The sequence below is a fragment of the Zalophus californianus genome, chromosome 8 (genome assembly GCF_009762305.2).
Source record: "Zalophus californianus isolate mZalCal1 chromosome 8, mZalCal1.pri.v2, whole genome shotgun sequence".
NCBI classification, from domain to species: domain Eukaryota; kingdom Metazoa; phylum Chordata; class Mammalia; order Carnivora; family Otariidae; genus Zalophus; species Zalophus californianus.
The window spans coordinates 125,992,772-126,012,515 of NC_045602.1; the positions used below are offsets into that span (position 1 = coordinate 125,992,772).

General features: G+C 51.4%; 1 protein-coding gene and 1 long non-coding RNA gene across 7 annotated transcripts in view; one reads left to right on the forward strand and one right to left on the reverse strand.

The window, feature by feature from the left end:
- ELMO2 (engulfment and cell motility 2) overlaps positions 1-17,749 on the reverse strand; it is a 39,093-nt gene extending 21,344 nt beyond the window's left edge. For 4 of the 6 annotated variants that reach the window (XM_027622526.2, XM_027622523.2, XM_027622521.2 and 1 more), the window contains exons 1-7: positions 17,669-17,749; positions 6,418-6,545; positions 6,043-6,083; positions 5,522-5,594; positions 5,110-5,160; positions 1,765-1,946; positions 91-190 (exon numbers count right to left, since the gene is read on the reverse strand). In XM_027622526.2, coding sequence (XP_027478327.1) covers positions 91-190; positions 1,765-1,946; positions 5,110-5,160; positions 5,522-5,594; positions 6,043-6,083; positions 6,418-6,495 — 525 coding nt within the window. In that variant the 5' untranslated portion in view covers positions 6,496-6,545; positions 17,669-17,749. Of the gene's footprint in view, positions 1-90; positions 191-1,764; positions 1,947-5,109; positions 5,161-5,521; positions 5,595-6,042; positions 6,084-6,417; positions 6,546-15,677; positions 15,765-17,668 lie in introns of all 6 variants that reach the window. The other 2 variants (XM_027622522.2, XM_027622524.2) reach the window with 2 other exon arrangements.
- Positions 17,750-17,974: 225 nt separating this feature from the next.
- Positions 17,975-19,296, forward strand: LOC113938551. The gene is made up of 3 exons (XR_003524892.2): positions 17,975-18,422; positions 18,572-18,811; positions 19,163-19,296. It is a non-coding gene; the product is annotated as an uncharacterized LOC113938551 (long non-coding RNA).
- Positions 19,297-19,744: the final 448 nt, after the last annotated feature.

Consider the following 19,744-nt stretch of genomic DNA (forward strand, 5'->3'; position numbering starts at 1 on the left):
CTCAGCAGAACGGCATGCATTTCTCCATAAACCAACAGGACAACCAGCCACAAAGGGAGGAGGAAGATGACGGAATGCTGGAGGCCTCACCTGCTTAATGAAGGTGATTGAAACCATGTCCCAGGAGACAATGCCGTGGTCCATGAGCTCTAAGAAGGCAGTCAAGGTGAATGCCAGCATCTCACTGTAGCTGAGACATAGGCAAAACACACACAAAATTGGACAAAGATTCAGAGCCAGGGAACACAGGTGTGGTGGCAGCCGCAACGGGGACCGATTTCAGCAAAAGCGTCGGGGACGGTCAGCACGGCTGTAAGCTCCCGCATGCACACCTGGCCAGGTGTGCAGCAGACTCTGTCCAGGCATCCATCTCTGGGAAAAAAGAGCTGCCAGGGGATTGGCTTTCCTTCCCCACATCACCTCATCTCAGGAACACGCGCACTCATCCGTTTCCCAAAACCAAGAAAGGTATCAGACCTTTACAATCCCAACACTTGGCAGGGGAACCCAAGGGAGCTTACAGCCCATGTTCAAGGCCAAGAGGCAGCAGTGCAGGACAAAGAGTACAAACTTCGGACGGGGGCTCAATTCCTGTTCACCTATTTACTAACTGCAAACTTTATCTTTTCAAACTTTAAATTCCTCCTCTGTAAAACTGAGTCAGTCTCACAGCGTGAAGATCACAGGGTCGTGGCGAGGGCAAGATGACAATGGGTGCAACAGCCTGGCTGCAGTGCTGATGGAGAATGGGGACTCCAAGGCCTTCTCTCCTGTGTCCCTCCTCTTTCTACACACCACCCTTTAGGCAGCTGCATGGTGCTCTAGATTTAACAAACCCGTCGGCAAGGCAGGTTCGGGCCCATTCACAACACTCCCCGTGACAGTACTGCAGTGTAAGCAGCATCCCCATTTTAAAGAGGAGGAAACCAAGGCCAGTCTAAGTCTAAGGCTATACCCCCCAGAAATGGCAGAAGTCTCTGAGGGCTGCTGAAGGCTTCACGATGTCTGTGCTGCTGCAAAATCCGAAACTTAAAACAAACACTCATGATCAGGTGCCTGGTTTGGCTGAAAATTTCAATAGCTTGGTCCATCAGCTGAAAAGAAGATTTCTGCCTCCCTCTGTGCCACCTGAGACGGACAGAAAGCCACCACAGGCCTAGACAGCTAACTAAACAGCTGTTCATTCACGGCTGGCCACGGGCATGGTGTCCCGCCACACTCATCTTAGCACTGGAGAATCAGAGATGTCTGTGACCTACGCAAAGTCCTGGAGCTCGTCCTCCCTGTGAAAATGGGCGGTAGGGAGATGGCGAACCTATGGTGAGCACAGAGAAAGCCTGTGTGTGCGTGCGCGCACGTGTGCGTGTGTGGAATGGGGCGGTGACTGGAAAGGGAGGAAGCAGGGGCGGGGATTAAGAAGAGACAGATGCCTGTTCTGGTCAATTCTGGACAGTCTGCTCACTAGCTTCCACCAGGCCAATCATTTCCCATAAATTAACAGATCTTTCATGACCTGCCTTCTCTCCTCCTAACTTCTGTACCCCCTGATTTTACTACTGCTTGGCATCTGTGAAGACCACCTAGAGTGCAAGATTCAGGACCACAATAGCGAATCCCTCTGGGCAGAGCCCAATACCTGGCTCACCGCTCTGTACGCAGAAGGTGTTCAGTAAATTCAAGTGACTCAGTGGAGATGAGAAAAGGATGCCCTGCAGAATGAAGTCAGTCTCTGAAACCCCCCACTAAGAGCTCGGTTATACTCACTGGGACAAGAGCTTGGTTCCACTTTCCACAAGCCGTGTGAGCACAATGATGCCATCCATGTTGATGAACTCAGTGGCGAAGGTCACATCAGCAGAGAGCTTGGCCAGCTCCTTCATGGCATCCAGCCGGGTCTCCATGTTGGACGACTGGGTCCTCTCCATCAGCTGGCGTGCGGCCCGGGACTATGACACCAGGGACAAGATGTATGCTTGTCTGCTCCTTGTGGCAGGTGACTGCTCTGTGAGTAGCTCATAAAGGCTCTTCTGTGGACATCCGAGCCCGAGGCAGAACTAGCTCACACTGTCTAGGAGTTGGCTTAATAAATGCTTATTGGATCACTCAGGGAGTTACCACTATGCCAAGACCGGCCTGGAGCTGTGTATATCCTTTTCCGTAGCACTCTGCTCTATGGATTACAAACACTTCCCACTGAAGGACTACAAAGGAGACCAGGGAGACAACAGTCCACCACCTCTGGCAAGTCACAGACACACAGATACTGGCTCAACAGAGGGAAGCTTTCTATTAATTTAAGCCATCAGACAGTAGACCAGGTTGTCTCTTGACGTAATGAGCTCTCAGTCACTAAAAGCAACCAAGGGGAATCTGGACAACCAGCTGTCAAAGATGCTACACAAGGGATTCTTGCACTGGGGAGGATTTAATCTGCTGATCACCTTTAAAGTCCCTTTCAATCTCAAAATGGGATAAGCCTGACAAGTTTTTTTGTAACTTTCTCTGAAAGCCTCTATCATTATTCCTCAAACTGACAGTCCTGGGGAAATTTTAAGAATACCGAGGAGCCGGGAGCTTTCAAAAGAGCTTTTTCCCAAAGTGATGGCTGGTGACCAAGCCTTCTCCTAGCACAAGAACTTCTCCCAACAGAATGCCTTGCTTCCTTTCTGCAAGCCCTAGCCACAAGCCCTGCCCTAGTGTCCGCCAGCCCTTCCTCTTGCTGAACTTCCTGCCTTTGCAGTCAGGGCCCTCGCAAGTGACTGACCCGCAATTCGTCATTCTCTATTTTTTGTCTGTTAATTAATATTCTCAGCTGGAACGGAAGAGCCTGGAGAGCAAAATGCTGCCGCGGTCTTTATTTTTTCTTACAGTGCTCAGCAAGTGACTGCAGCCTGGCTCCTGCCGCTGACCGAGGAGTCAGGCCCGGTCGCCCCTCTCCCCGCTCTGCCTCTCCTTTTTTATTATCAGAGACAGGGCTCGGGACGACACAGAAATCCTCCAGGCTCCCCACCGCGGAGAAAAGGCACGCCGCGAGAAAAGGTCATGGGATAGAACGATTTGAAGGGCACTAGTCTGCATCACACTTAGAAACTTCCAACTCCAAATGTTAATGCTCCTCTTGAGACAGCGTTTCCGGGCCACTGTCCCCTATGCCAGAGAGACGGACTCCTGGGCAAGTCAGCTACTCTGCACAGGAGGTCCGTAAAATGCTGTGGCGCGCCTATGAAAGCAGCTCCCAGATGGTCACATCAAGCTGCAGAGCTGACGGTGAGGGAGTAGAGAATATACCGGCCCGGAGTCAGACAGCCCCGGGTCTGAGAGGCGGCTCGGCCACGTTTTTATCTGTGGGACAAGTGGCAAGTCTCTTGACCTGAGTCTCTGTTTGCTCATCTGCAAAACGGGGCGCTATCGAGAGGGTACCCATCTCTTCGGGGGTCTGCCAAGATGAGATGATGTACACTGTATGCAAAGCGCTCGTTCTGGAACTGTTACCTGTTATTACTGCACACCACCCTTCTGCTCAGATGGACCTGTCTCTTGCCTCGCCAAGAAAACTGGTGCCATCATGCCCTTAATTTTCTGGCAGCCCTTCTACACCTAAGTGATCCCCACACCGATCATCCTCCTTGGGGACTGAGTGGTCAAAAATCCCTCCACCCGGGCTCTGGGTTGCCCCTGTCCTGACCCAGTGAGGTCCTGTTCCAGTCATCAGCGCCTTTCCTGCACCATCAACCTTCCTCTCTTCCATCTTAACTTATTTTCAAAGACACATAAGAAATTGCAACGGAAACTAGCAGCTAGGAAGGGTCAGAGGCGGGGAACTGGGGAGATGAGGGACGGGAGTGCGAGGGAGACCTTCTGCTGTATCTTTGTCAAACTTTTTGATTTTTGTAACCCAGGAATGTTTTAGCTCTTTTTAAAAAGCATTATCTTTTTGGCTCCACATCCCCGAGTTCCTGCCTTCTGCTGTCTACTTCCTTTTATAACCAAGCTTCCTGATAGTGTGGTGAAGTCAGGGACCTCACTTTGCCATCACTGTAGCCTGGCTGTCATTCATCACAGCACGGGAACTGTCTTCACAGAGGTCACCGGGGACCATGGACTTCCCAGATCAGTGAAGAGCCTTTCTACTCTCAGTCCGCTCGATCTCTGCTCACTGCAGACCACGCCTTCCTCTATCCTCACACCCCCTGCCCCCTCCCACCCCCCTCGAGGCTTCTGGTTTTCTCTCTGCCCTTCTGGTTGCTTCCTTAGTTACCTTTCAGGACCACTGGCAGGAATCAGGGCGTCTTCCCTTTCCTTCCACATCTAGGATATCACCACATCCCCAGGTTTACCTCTAAACATCTCTCATGCCCGTCCCCTCGTCTCCACTGTCGCTTGCCTTCACTTCATGGGCTGTTAACATTTCTCATTAGCTTCTTAAAGATTCCTCCTACCACCAACCTTCTTTTTTTAGCCTGTCTTCCACACTGTCACTACAGCGATCTTCCTAAAATATAAATCTAAACATAATGTACCTTCCTGCTTAAAATCTTTCAATGTCCCCACATTCCCTTCTGAATCAAGTCCAAACCCAGGAGCAGGCCATCCGGGACCCTTTCAGGTCTGGCTCCCCACTGGTTGCTACAGGCCCCACCTCCGCCACACGAAGCACATCTCTCTGCTTGGGATACTTTCCATTTTCTTCTCTCTCCAGCTAACTCTTGCTTATCCCTCAACATCTGTGCTAAGCGTTCCCTTCTATGGGAAGGTTTTCTGGGAATCCTCAGGCTGAGCTAAGCAGCCCCTTTTCTGAGTCCCCACAGCTCCCTAAGCAACTTTCTGTCAAGACGCTTGAGAGAGGCCTTTGTTTCCTCCTCACAAGGTTGTGAGAACAAAGATTGACTTTTTTTTTTTTTTTAAGTAATCTCTACACCCAACGTGGGGCTCAAACTCACAACCCCGAGACCAAGAGTCAGATGCTCCACTGACCGAGCCAGCCAGGAGCACCTCAAAGATTGACTTTTTAAGCTCTGTAGTCTTGGTTTCTAGAAGAGGGTCTGGCCCATGGTGGGTGCTCCTATATGTGCTAAATAAATGTACTCCTGATGACAGCCGGATACCTACCGGAGAGACAGCCAGCTGTAAGATGGTCCCATTCTTAATGTCACTGCGCGTCTGGGTAACAAAGAGAAAGAAGACTAAGATACAATATTAAAATTGTGCAAGCCAGCTGAATTGACAAGAACTTGCTGTCATTTACAGTAGTTGTAACTGAGCCTCTTAGGTCAGGCCTCCTTCTGCGTGCTTCTTGCCCAAGAACTTCTCAGACCCCATCCACATGCCCCTGGCCCTCAGGAGGTAGAAGCCACGGTTTTCCAGCCACTAGAGGAGGCAGGGCTGGTGCACCCCACCCCGCCTGGGAGGCAGCCCCTCCCCTGTAAACAGAAGCTGCCCGCACGTCAGCAAGGCCGGCAGCGCCACCTCCTCGGGCCACCTCCTCTGCCGCTCCCGAGCTGACCTGCGCTCCCGCACTCACCTGCTCGGTGATGTAGAGCTGGGGGCCATCTGCATAACGGAGGGTGTAATACTCTGGGTTCGGCAATGACCACCTGTGGAAGAAACATAGTACAGCCATCTGGCCCTCTCGCTGGGCCTGGCAAAAAGCTGTAGATGTATTCATTTCCAGCAGAGTCGCCTCAGGGGTTAGGTGGCCTATCTGGAGGATGGGGGAGACCCAAAGCTTCAGGCTGAGATACTGACAAGACAACTTGCCCGGCCTTGGGTACAGACTGGCACAGCAAAGGCGGTCCGCACAATTCAGCGTGGGCCTCACACCCCACCAGGGCCTCAGGCAGGGCATTCCTGGGCTTAGAGGAAAAAGAAGGATTTCTACGAGGTCTTAGGGACATCCTTCTCAGCCTACTTCCTTTGTAAGACAATGATCCACAGAAGCTCCATTCCCGGGACCCAACTGACTGGAGATTCCTCTCAAGGTGGGGCAGTGTTCCTGTAGTTGTTAGCCTACCGTTGTTCAGAACGAGGGCACTTGCTACTTACCCATCACAAACTTCCTTGATGATGGATGCCAGAGGCCGTTTCTGAAAGACGAGGGGGGGGGGTGGGGAGAGAGAGAGAGGGAGAGAGAGAGATCCTTCACCTGCAACCACATGCTACTCATGCCAGAGGGGCTGCCAAGGAGGATCAACCCGGGGCCTGAGCAGGGCCTGCCTCCCTGATAGCTTCTGTTGGAGCGAGAGGCTCTCCCAAGCGGGGGGACAGACCTTCCATGGGGTGGGACAGGCCTCGACCTTCCTGTTGCTGGCTCTTAGTCCTGATGCCAAAGGCCCCCACCCCTGAAGACACCCCTTGCCGCGCACTTCCCAGCTCCCCCGCCCTGCATTGCTGCTTCTGCTTCACCTTTCAGGAGCTCACCTGGTCGATTTCAAGGAGCTGAGCATTAGCACCTGGCCACTCAATGGCTACTTTGACAATGTCTGATGGCGGTGGCATTGTTCCCAATGGGCCCTACTTCCCCAAGAAACACACACAGACACAGCCGCCTGGAGAGAAAGAATCAGAGAGAAGGGAAGAGTCAGAGAGTCGGGCTTCATTTTTAACTCATTAGATATTTTTGAGAATCAGAAGACGGAGAGTGTCCAAAGTAACATATGGAACTACTTGGTTGGAATTTTTCTGTATCACACTCAGACCCTCTCCTTGGGCTTTTTGTCTCTTTTAGATTAAGTCAGCAAGTGGAAGTAGGGCAAACCTATCCATCAACTGCAGATCAGTCAGTAGCAAGATCTGCCAACGTGACACTTCGGCCTAAGGGTCGGGAGCACTGTGTGGTAGAAGAATGAATTTACTGCAAATTCCTGTTTGGGGACCTTGGGAGGGAGAAGCATATGCTCGGAGACAGATAAGAACAGGCAGAGCCTTTGCTTGGTTGAGTGGTCGGCTGACGGAGCCAGCCCACTTGTGTTCTGCAGCCATCCGAGGAGGATCCCGGTGTCAGCAGGGCCCAGCCACACGCTCTCTCGCCTCCTCCCTAGTTACTGCTCCACTTCTTCCCCCTCAAAGGACACAGTGTGGGGCCTCCTCTGTGTGGGATGACGCAGAGTTCAGAAAATGGGGAAGAGAACTGGGACAGGAAATGCTATTTTAGTCCCTACTGCCAAGGGCAAGGGCTGCCGGAGCTCAAGTGTAGGGAGGTGAGGACTGCCTCACACAAAGGCCCCTCTATATGAGGACGAGGCTTCGGAAGTACCTCTAACCCCCCTCCCCCATTTGTCTCCAAAATAAAGGAAAATAAATCATTTTGAACAGGTCTGGAAGATGGGCCCATGTGACCGGTTTCCTAGGCAACTCCGCTAGCTTAGTGGTATTCCAAGCAGCAGCTAAAGCATCCTCTCTCCAAGGTCTGATGAAGGCAAGTCATTCGACTGATGGATTATTTCCATGTATATTTACATTCCTTGCCTACAGGTTCAGGAGAGGCCTCTCTCTTAATGCAAAAGACCTTTCTCCGGCATCCGCCAGGCTCAGCCGCTCACCCCGCACTTCATGCTTCGCTAATGGAGACCGCCTGGCTCTCCCGAACTCGCAGCAGAGCCGCTGCTAAGCTGCTATTCATGTGTGCTATCAACTTTTAGGCCCAGACACAGATATCAGTTCTCACAGCCCCGTGAGCATAGACCCGTCTGGTGAAAGGGGTAAAAGTCCCTTCCCCTACACACCCGTGAGTCTCAGTGAGAGGAAAGCTTCCATGACCATTTCCCGATCAGGGTGGGCTGCCCCAGAAGGCAAGTGTCAACAGCATTTCCAGCACGTGACAATGCACAGATGGTTTTCCGAGGGCTTTCACTGATTCTGCTGAGCCCTCCCAGCAGCCTCAGGAAGTAGATGGAACCAGACTATGACCTCTCCAATGACACAGCTGGAGCTCAGAGGTGGGTTAAAGGGCCCCAGTTCAACCAGCTAATAGGGAGGAAAGGGGACAGAACTTGGGGCCGACTTTGGCCAGTGCTCTTCCCCTCCCCCCTGAGCTAGCCTGAATTTCTGTTCGTTGGAAGTAAATCCAGCCTGAAGGGGTTGCAGGGGGCTAGGCTGATGGTCCCTAAAGCTTCTGCGATGTCTGCAGCTCCAAGCAGAATCTCCCACATGTGATGTTCCTGTGCCTAGACACACAATGAACTGTTCCCATTAGAATACCTCCTGGTTGAAAGGTAACACGGCAAAGCAGAGGTGGGACCGTGACTCTCTGGATGCCTAGGGCAGCATCCTTATCCTTACCGGTAAATGTGCCATAATTAGGAGGTATGACTGTACAGTTGTGAGATCATTTTTTAAAACTGAGACATAATTTACATACGAAATGCACAGAGCTCATGTACGTGTGTATATATAGAAGAGAAATACACACATCTCTCTGTAACTACCACCCAAAACAAGACTTCGAGCATTTTCATCACCCTGAAAAATTCCCTCCTACCTCCTTCTAGTCAATCCCCCAGCTTCCAGCCCTCCAAGAGGCAACTCCTTTCTGACTTCTCTCGCCATACATGAGTGTCGCCTGTTTTTGCACTTTATATACACGGAAGTGCACAGGATGGCTTCTTAGACCATTTCTCATTTATTTCTTCTCTTTGCAACAAGTAGGTGGTGCAGGTGCAAGAGAAGGAGCTGGGATGACTGTCCTGCTGGAGAAGCAACTGGATTTGGACCCGATGGACTCAGGACCCAGTCACAGTCCCATCCCTAGGTGTCTGGGCAATGTGGACGTGTCCCTTTCACCCAAGTCTCTACTGTGGGATGTGAGTGTTGAACTAAAGCACGTGTAGAGTGCCTCCTAAGTCTAAAAGTCCATGATTCTAAAGTAGAACTTACAAATCCAAATGAAGATTGCCCATTTCAAAGTCCACACCCAAAGAAACCACACCCTTATTTCGGATGGTGCTGCTAAGAAACAATTGTATTTGTTAGAACTCACTTTCTGGACACTGTCTTTGGAGACAATGAAGCTAAAGCTCATTATTTGGCCGTTCCACTTTACTCTGACCCCACTTGGCATTTCCTAGGTTGACCTTCTCTTTATTAAACTTCGCCCTGAGTGATTCTTGGCTGTTTCAAAAATTCATAGTCATTTTAAAGCGTGGAGATTTGCAACCACCGAGACTACTCAAGAGATATTATGAGCCCCCATTCTCAGCAACTCTGCCCTTTCTCACACAGGGCAGGCTGTCCGTTTGTATTGCATGACACTCTCCCCAACCCTGCCCCAGCTGGTGGGACCGAGGTGAACGCTCAACCTCAGCTGGACGAATCCAATTCTTTCTCTTAAATTTAAAGACACTGGCTAAGGAAGTTGGATGGCAAGGGGCCTTGGGGCAGAAAGGTACCTTGGCAAGCCAAAGCCACCAGCAAGCCAAAGATACCAAGAAGCAAAAACCAAGAGTCTTCCAGAGGAAGCTGTTCTGCAGGAAGAATCCAGAAATGTGTAGATAAGTGGAGGCCAGAAACCAGAAACCACAAAGTCCCAAAAAGAGATGGAAAAGCCTTCCCAGATTCCACGGCTCCAACTCCTACACTTGAGGCGCCTGAAATTCCCCTGGATCCTGGCCCCAAAAAATCTCCTTTAAATGGAACTAGCCTGCTTTTCTGTTCATTGCAACGAAAAGGCCCAAGACTAAGTTTGACCCCAAGCTTTGAAGGAACTCTGATATGGGGGCCCACACAGGCAGAAGCGAAACAGGCCAAGGGTAATGACAGTGAGTAGGCCCTTACTTAACACGGGCTCAATTAGTAAAGAGTGAAACCCACTTAGATAAGTCTGGTGTGTTTAAAACAGATTAGTTATATAAGTGACTTTTTAGTAATCATGCTGTATATAATAGTAATGGGTAGACAGCCTCTTTACAGTTGATCACTTTTTTTTTGAGATTTTATTTACTTACTTATTTTTTCATTTATTTTACGGGGGGGGGGACAAGGGGGAGGAGCAGAAGGAGAGGGACAAGCAGACTCCCCGCTGAGCGCAGAGCCTGATGGGGGGCTCATTCCATGACCCTGAGATTACGACCTGAGCTGAAATCAAGAGTCGGTCGCTTAACCCAATGGGACACCCAGGCGCCCCTGATCACTCACTTCTTTTTTTTTTTAAAAAGATTTTATTTATTTATTTGACAGAGAGAGAGAGACAGCGAGAGAGGGAACACAAGCAGAGGGAATATGAGAGGGAGAAGCAGGCTTCCTGCTGAGCAGGGAGCCCGATGCTGGGCCCGATCTCAGGACCCTGGGATCATGACCTGAGCCGAAGGCAGACGCTTAATGACTGAGCCACTCAGGCGCCCCTGATCACTCACTTCTATAGCATTATTACAGCTGATGCTCAAGGAACCCTGAAAATCATCCCCACTTTACAGATGAGACAACTGAAGTTCAGAAGGGTTGAGAAGCTTATCTTCCACAGGGCTCCTTCCCACACCTCCCCTCCCCCCCCAAAAAAGAAAGAAATCGGATCAGACTGGATCTCAAGGCTGAGTTGTATGACTTCAAAGTTTGTTCTTTTCCCTCTATGTAATACTTCTTTGATGCTGATGACATTAGCTATTATATAGTGCTAAGGTCCTTTTCTAAGGACTTTACATATATTGATTCATTTAATCCCCCCAGTAACCCTGGGTGGTATATTTTTACACCCATTTAACAGATGAGACAATGCGAAGCAGAGAGAAATTAAGGACCACGCTCAGCATCACACAGCTAAGAATAATGAGTCCGGGTAGGCTGGCGTTGTTTGAAAGCCACATGAGCGGCAGGTAGATCTGTCTGTGGCCCGCAGCAGGTGCCTGGAGGATTCTGGTTTGCTGTACCTGAAGCTAAGGCACCCTGAAGGAAAGAGACCTGCCCAACAAGAGCTCCCTGGTCCAACAGGGAGCGGTTCCCCCACTGTCTAGAGGGGGCCCACACTCCCTCACGTGCTGTTCAGTTCCTCTCCATCTGGCCAGATCTGCCCAGACTTCCTGCTGCTTCTATGAGGCAGGCCATGTCCTTTCATTTCTCCTGTCCTCCCTGCATGCCCTCTTCCTTCCCTGGACTGTCACAAGAGCTCCTATTCAAACATCAAAGCCCAGGTCCGATGTCACCTCCTCTCTACCACTCTGAGCTGTCCCCACCTTTCTCTAGCGAAACGAAAGAGGATGGGGCCACTGTGTTCTCACAGCATTCTGCTCAGACCTCTATGAGGGCTGCGGCCCTACTCTGCTACAAGTATTATTATTATTATTATTATTATTATTATTATATAGCTGATGCTGTATAATAACGTTTCTTTTTGTAGAAATTTGCTGAACACCAGACTCACCCAAAAGCCACTAACTTGGAGCCAAAGCACAGTTAAGTATTTATGCATCTCTCTTCCTCACTAGCTCTTCCTCCAAGGAAGGTACCCTTGTCACCCACTAACGTAGCCCCACACCCGGCACGCAGTTATGGCTCAGTAAGCACCAGTGTCTGCGCAAATCCATCACCTCTGACTTCTTCAACTCCTACGAGCCGGGGCTGCCTCTGAATGGAAAGGGACTGGCGTGAATTGTTCTGGTTGTTTGGTGTTCCCTGCACATCCCACCACCTTCCAGCTACACAGTATTTCCACCGTCGAGAGTCTGGTTGTCATCTCCGACATAAGAACGCATCTCACTGGAAAACCAGGTTTAGTTGCTTGACTCTACCGAAAAGAAAGGGGTGAGGATCCCTCCGGTTTTCTCTCCGTACAGGGGAGAGGAGAGTAAGATCGGTCATGTTCTCCCGAGCACATTCCTGACTGAAGGGCCTCCTTGTGGGGAACTCCTTCAGTACTTACTTGCTTACTCTTCATTTTAGAAAGGAAGTGGAAATTAGGTCGAAGCAATTCAATAACATTGCCAAACTCTCGGGGTTATAAATAGCCTCTTGCTCGGCACTCAGCGGTGCTCTTGAGTTCAACAGCAAACAGCCGGGATGAGGGAGCTGTGGTTTACATCCAGGCCCAGGGGGGCAAAGAAGTGATACCCCTCTTCCAGATGAAACCGCTCGCCACCCCTCACCTCTCACCCCCTTTAAAGCAAGTGTTGCAGACATCAAGCAGGCTGGGAAAACTCACCATGCCACAAACAGGAGAGAGGCACACATTTGATCTGAGGAAGGTAATTCTGTAAGGCAGGAGAATGAAAGTGCACGGTTTCAAAGGCAAAGCTGGGGAAACGAGAGAAATAGTAACATCGGTGTCTCCAATGGAGCATTCCCTAAGTGGCGTCTGGAAGGTGCGCTTATAAAATCAACACCGTTACAAAAGGCCCCGTGGAGCTTTATCAATCACCACCCATGCAGTGACTGCTCCAAAGAGCTGGACTCTGATGGCAGGGTGACACAGCCCATCTGAGGGAAGGAAGTGAACCAGGATCCCTTCCCACCAGTAAGGAATTCAGAATGAAGATGCCCGGTTCCCAGCTCCCCATCCTCCCTCCCCTCTCCTCCCCGCTCTTTTAAGGATAAGGATTGATGTGTGCTTTTTGTTCTCTTCTTTTGCTTTTGATTCAGTGGAGGGACGGTGTGGGTGAGTCTGGTTTACGTTTCCTGCAACAGAGTCCACTATACCAGGAAGGGAACTAGAGGTCACACCCTCTTTCTAATTGAAACCGCAATCTCACTAGAGGCTTCTCCCTCTGAAATCTTCTCATCTGAGAAGTGACTCAACTTCCCTGAGTTCAGACCACTGAATGAGGATGAGCTCTCAGCTCCAGAGCAGGGGAACCGGGCTGACAGAGATTCAACTTCCGCCATGCACTGCTCGAAACGCTGAGAGGGACCGTCATGCCTAGTGGCTAACGTTTCTTTCTGTAGAAATTTGCTGAACACCGGACTCACCCAAAAGCCACTAACTTGGAGCCAAAGCACAGCAAGGAAGGGTATGAGAAGTGGGTAACTGTCCGGGCTTCTTCCCCTGAACACCTACCCTAAGGATCACCTAGGTCTCCTCTGACCCTGCACAGAAACCCTCTACAGGCTTCCTATACGTAGAGACCAGGGTTTAAACTCCCTAGCAGAGCACTAGGCTGACCCCAGTTCCCCTCGGTGGCTCCTCAGGGTGGAACTGCCTTCCACACTCTCCCGTGGAGATGCTAGTACGTCGCACCAGACCATCTTGTTCCCTCAAACATCATGCTCTTCTGAGTCTGCGCTTTCACTTGAGCCGTTATGGCTTCCCCTTAGCCAACTGGCAAACTTCTACCCATCCTTCAAGGCCCAGCTCACACAATCACTCATGGGTGTGGCTTTCCTCATCTCCTCGCCTCAGGCAGAATCAACTGCACCCTCCTCTGCAGCTCCCAGTCTTTTATACAAAGCTTCACAGTCCCACTGACTTGTAATTCTCTATGTGCGGCTTCCTCCCCTGCTAGTAAAGTGTGAGCTGCACAGGAACACATCGGCAGCGCCCGGGAGCCGGCAGTCATGAAGGATCACCCACTCAATCAGAATCTGCCTTCTAACAAGACCCCCGGGGGTTCACATGCACGGTCAAGCCTGAGAAGCAGATTCTAGACCAGTGGTTCTCAACTCTGGTTGTGCACCATCAACGCTCATCCCACGCCACCACACCCCTTCCCCACCCAAGTGATCCTAACAGTGGTCAGGGCTGAGAGCCACAGGTAACAGGACTGTTAGCCATCTGAGAGCAGGGACACATCCAGCCTGGGTCTCCTACCCCTCCCCCTTCCCCAAAGCTTGCAGCACAATGCCTGGCACACTGCAGCGCCTGCAGAATTCCACACTAAAAATGCCCTCCATGGGGCACCTGGGTGGCTCTTAATGTCAGCTCCAGTCATGATCTCAGGGTTGTGAGACTGAACCCCGCGTTGGGCTCTGCACTGGGTGTGGAGCCTGCCTAAGATTCTCTCTCTCCCTCTCCCTCTGCCCCTCCCCCAACTCCCTCTCTAAAAATAAATACATAAATAAATAAAATAAATAAAAATACCCTCCAGGATGTCCTGAGACCTAACGGCCTTTCAACAAGAATAAAAAACAAACTGCAGAGGACTGTCCATTGCCTAGAACTTTACAAATCCCTAACTATAATAATCGACAAATTTAGAAGGGCTCAGGATTTACAGACTGCTTGCCTCAGTTTTTGGAAGTGAAACAGACACTGAGATGGAAAATACTGATGAACTTTAAGAAACTGTTCCCCTTCAACAGACCACTGTGGTTGCAACAGGGTAGCAGGGCTTGTGGAGGGAGGGGGCGTGGTGAGCTGAGAAGAGTCCTGGGTTAGGGCTGAAGGCCCGGGCTTTGGGCCCAACTCTTTCAATACCGACCATAACAAAACAGCATTGTTCTCGTTGTAAAATCAGGCCAAGCCCTCTCATTTTATAAATAAGAGAACTGAGGTCCAGAGAAGCTGGCAAGGCCCCACCACCAGTTGGGGACAAAAGAAGGTCTTGGTCCCCCATGCCTGGGTTAGTTCCCTCTCTGCAGCACAGGAGACCCGACTGCCCAGATTCACCACGACCACGAGCCTCTCTAATCTCTAACCCTCTTGTCCTGATCTACGTGAGGGGGGCAGACTAGATGTTTTTGGGGTCTCTTCCTACCTTGACCTTCTGGTGAGCCAGTGTCACTTAATGGTTAGGAGCTTTTGTTCTGGAGTGGGCCAGACCTGGATTTGGATTCCAGCTCTAACAATTTCCATATCTGTAAAATGGGGATTAGAATCAACCCTACTCTCTAAAGTGGTTATGAATATTAAGTGAGATAATCTATGTTAATCATATAAGCACAATTTCTGACAGAGTAAGCAGAATTCCAGCTGTGTGAACTTGAAGAAGTTGCAAAAACACTGTAACCACATGTCCCAGCATAAAAAAAAACCCCTACCCTCCAGGCTGCAGGATATTGATGACGAAACGAGAACATACGTGAAGGCAAAGGAGGAAGCAAATCAATACAAAGGCAAAGCACTGCTGGTGAGGGTGTTCTGTTGTTGTTGTTGTTGTTGTTGTTATTACTCTCTTCTAGAAGAAGCACTTTGGAGACTTTTTAGTCAGTGCCAGAGCCATGGCCAATACAAGGCTTGCCACACAACAGGCGCTCAACAAATCTTTCCTGGTGACTCACATTAAACCAGCATGCCTAGTGGGGTGACAAACTCAAACGCTGTAAGCAGCTGGGCAGATAAGTAAATAAGCCAAGTAGCGTCTATGCAGGCACGGAGGCAAACTGTAAAGCACCCACCCCACCTAAAGGAACTCAAATTCAACACTTTCAAACACATTTCATAGCTTGGCCTCGACAGCAACTTTGCAGGCTCTGCAGACCACTGATTCTGGTTCTCCATCACAACACATGGTTGTCTTGCGCATCATCTCTATCACCCTGTGATGTGGTCTTGTCTTTCTGCGGTAAGCATCCTGAAAATGAAGGCTGTGACTTACACTCCCCAGTCCCCCTAACTAGCCTAGAACCGCGCCGGCCTCGCATTGAGGGGAAGCTCCCTCGGTGAGCAATTGTGGAACTCAGCAGCTAGGATGCTAACTCGAGCGTGGTGCTCCCAGCACCGCTGCGATGCTGCAGGGCATGTATATTTTTCTCCCCAGATCCTGGGACCAGGGTGTAGACTGTGCTGAGAGGTACAGGGACTGGGTCAAAGACGGACTTGCCTTGCAGGGTTTTCATCCAAATGCATCAAATATGCTTGTTCCTGAGCCACCTAGACAGGTGGTATTGACGCGTCCAGACACATTACTCTGCATGAAACCAGACAGAATATGCAATATAGCCACAGGTGCCACTGTTCTCAAGTTTAGTCCCCACTTCCTGCACCCCCAAACTTCCTTGGCACCTCCTAGAGGCAGCACAGGGTATAGAGAGACCAGACTCCAGATGAACACATGAGGTCCTGGTCCTCACGTTCTCTCCTCCACTCACAAACTCTAGGATGATCACCAGCAGGCAGTGTAACTTTTAGGAACTCCCTTATTTTTATTAGTAAAATGCAGGTAACAATAACTACCTCAAAAGACTCTAAAGGGGATTAAATGCCACGGGTATACAAAGCTTCTAGAACTGCACAGTCCGATATGGCAGCACCTAACCTGTGTACTGTAGAGCCACTGAGCACTGGGCATGTGGTTACCACAAACTGAAACGGACTGGCTATAGGCAGAAAACACACACCAGACTTCAAAGACTTAGTGCACACACAAAAATGTAAACTATCTCGTTCATGGTGTTTTTACATTGCTCACATGTCAAAATAATATTTTGGAATATAATAGGCTAAGTAAAATGTGTTCCAAAAATTAATTTCACCTGTTTCCTTTTACTTTTTTAATGTGGCTACTAAAAAATTTAAACTACACATAGTGCCTTTTATTTCTATTGGACACTGAGTATTGCTCTGCATAGAGCTTGGCATACAGAAAGTATTCCAATGTTGGTTTCCTTCCCCCACTGGCAGGCTATCAGGGACCATGATTCACTCCCCCTTCCTCCTGTCAAAGCCATGTCCTCCATCCCCTTATTTAATAAATATTTACAGTGCCTGGTCCCGTGCAAGACGCTGGAGATACAAGGGGCAAAACCAGACACTATCTTCTGGACCTTATTATCTGGTGGAATGGACAGACATTTTAATCCTTTCACAAATAAAAGTAAAACTGCAGTTGTTCAAGTGTGGTGAAGAAGTACACAGGGTGACAAAAGTGGGGAATTCACCTGGAGGAGTCAGGGCTCAGGTGTGCCTCCTAAGGAAGTGATACTTGAGTGCAGATTTGAAGGATGAACTAATACAGGCGGGGGAAGAGCCAGCCAGGCAGAGAAGGTTTAGTGTGAAGACCCGGAGGAGGGCCAGGGCTTGGTATGTAGAAGGAACAGGAAAAGGACAGTGTGAAGAGTCCTGAGCGGGAGGGAGAGGTTGGAGGTTCCAGATCTCCAGGGCTTGGGCGAGGATCTGGGGCTGACCCTGCAAGAGGTGGGCAGCTGGCCAGTTTTAAGCAGCGGAGTGTCCGGATCTGATGTGCGTTTTGAAACATCCCACGGGCCACGGTGCGAGGCCCACAGCAGCGCGGCCCGAGCGCGGGGGGCACATCAGGTAGGACAATGCAATCGCCCAGGTAGGAGGCGACAGACGGCCTGAACTGAAGGGGAGCGGCGGAGATGAGAAGTAGATGGACTGGGGGCCACATAGCCGGCCGGCTCGACGGGGCGGGGTGATGGGCAGCGAGTGCGTCGGCGGCGGCGATGTCAAGAGAGACTCCCCGGCCGCGGCCGAGGGCCACCCCGGGCTCCCATCGAGCGCTCTCCCACCCCGTCCCTCCCCCATCTGCTCCTCGCGCCCGCAGGCTTCATCCTCTCACCCTCCTCCTCCCTCTGCTCCTCCAGGCCCGGCCCGCCCTCTTCCCCACCCGACGCCTCTCCGGGTCGGGAACCCGCGCCCCTCCGGCCCGGCGGACCCAGCAGGGCCGCGACCCCCTGCCGAACCGGCGCGGTGCAGCCGGGGCCCGCCCTCCAGCCCCTCAGCCCCCTGGGGCAGATGCAGGCCGCAGCCTCTGGCCCCCTTCCCGGCCCGGCCTCTCCTCCCCGCATCCCTAGGGCCAGGCCCCTCTCCGCCGCCCACCACACCCCGGCGCCCCGCGCGCCCCTCACTCACCAGGACGCCGACCTAGGCCCAGCTCCCGCGCCCGGGTCTCGCCTCCGCGGCTCCTCCAGCCTCCGCCCGCCCCGCCTGCCCGGGACCCCGCCCCCGCAGGCCGACCCGGGCTCCTATTGCTCCGCTTCGCCGTCACGCTGAACTCTCTTTCTTCAATTGGGTTGCTTGCCTGTCACTCAAGAGAGGGCGGGCCCAACTGCCGGGGGAAGCGCCGGCTGTCCCCGCCCCACTGGCGGAGGCCTCTTAAAGAAACAGGCTTCCTTCCCTCCCACCCTCACCACCCACCCGGCGGGCTGTGGGGTCAGAAGGAGCGGGATTTCGCAGCCGATCCAAGAGGCTTTTCTCCCTCAAACTTTTCTTTTGGCACAGCCCGGGAGTGAAGGAGAAGGCTTTGGTTCCCTGTGACAACTCGGAGATTTTGAGGGCTGAGCTGCCCTCTGGTGGCACTCAGCCCCATGCTCCGCGGGCATGTAATGCACACTCAACAGTGGGGATAACTGAGTGGGAGGTGACAGTCGTGTCAGAGGCTGTGAGCAGCCGTGGCTACTCACCACCGAGATGGAGCTACTTACACCGGCACCCGGGGCTGACCGTGGGCGCTGAGCGAAGGCAGAGGGCTCCCGCTCAGTTGTACGGTCAGTGAAGTCCCGTGGGAGGTGGCGTTTGTCACCGCACCTGCGGATCAGAGCAAGGCCTGGCACCGAGCCAAGGCCTCACCCGTGCGATCTCCCTATAGACTCACAGCAACCCTAATGTAGGTATTATGCCCATCCTCTTGTTTTGGATAAGAAAACTGAGCCTCTGAGCAGGCCAGAGATCACACAGCTAGTGGCCCGCAGGTCAAAACGCCACACTGCGCTGGTCTGATTCTACAGTTTATGGTTTCACCATTTTGTCTCACAGATCCTTACAACAGTCCCGAGAAGTGTGTATTTTGTTGTCCGTTTTACAGATGCTCGGCAGAGACTGCAGGAGATTGATAATATCCAGAAAGGATTAAACAATGACCACCCTTTATAGGGCACTTTGCGGTCCACAGAGCAGTCTCGCATGTGTTGTTTCATTGGATCCCCCAAACATCGAAGATGACTTTTGTTAGTCTTATTTTACCGGTGAAGAAACTGGTGCTCAGGGAAGTTGAAGGTCAGTAATAGCTAACATCAATGCAGCCCCCACCGAGGTCCTCAGCAAACTTTCCGCAAAAGTCCACGCGGTAAATCCTCGGCCATATGGTCTTTCTGACAACGACTGCACTTTGCTGTTGGAGTGGGAAAGCAAACACAGGCAACAGATACACAGACGAGTGTGACCGTGTCCTAGGGGGTGGCCGGGGCCATAGTTTGCCCACCCCTGGTCTACATGTTTGCTGGATATCAGAGTCTTGTGTGGACGATTGCTTTGTGGGATCCTCAGGGCCACTTTGTTAGTACCCATACTGTTATTGTCTATTATTGTTGTTGCTGATGATGCTGCCATCTTAATCCTTTTACAAAGGAGGAGTCGAAGGTGTGGCATGGTTAAGGAGGTACCTGAGGTCAACGCAAGAACTAGAAGTCAGATCCAGCTCTTGCTTACTCTGAATCCCACACTCCTTCCTGCCCCATCGGAAGTGGCAAGCCATGTTCACCTTACCTTTCCTGGGCTCCAGGGAAAGAGAACTCCTATAATGAACTCCTGAGGAACATTCTACTCCTTCCTGCCTTCCCCCATTTATTCCAGCCCATCAACAGCTCTCCCTCCCTGAGCCCCCATGGTGCTTATACCCAGCAGCTTGATTGTTACTGAGACGTGGTCTCCATGTGGTCAGTGACTGTCGGGGCCGACCAGCTGTCTGCCAAAATCCCTCTCCCTGCCTTTCCTCGTAACATGGCTGCCCAGCTAAGCTTCACTGCCCAGCCCCGCTTGCAGTTAAGAAAAGCCAGGGAGGGGCACCTGGGTGGCTCAGAGGGTTAAGCATCTGCCTTGGGCTCAGGTCATGATCTCCAGGTCCTGGGATGGAGGCTCAGCGGGGAGTCTGCTTCTCCCTCCCCCTCTGCCTCTCCGCCTGCTTCTCCCCCTGCTTGTGCTCGCTCTTCT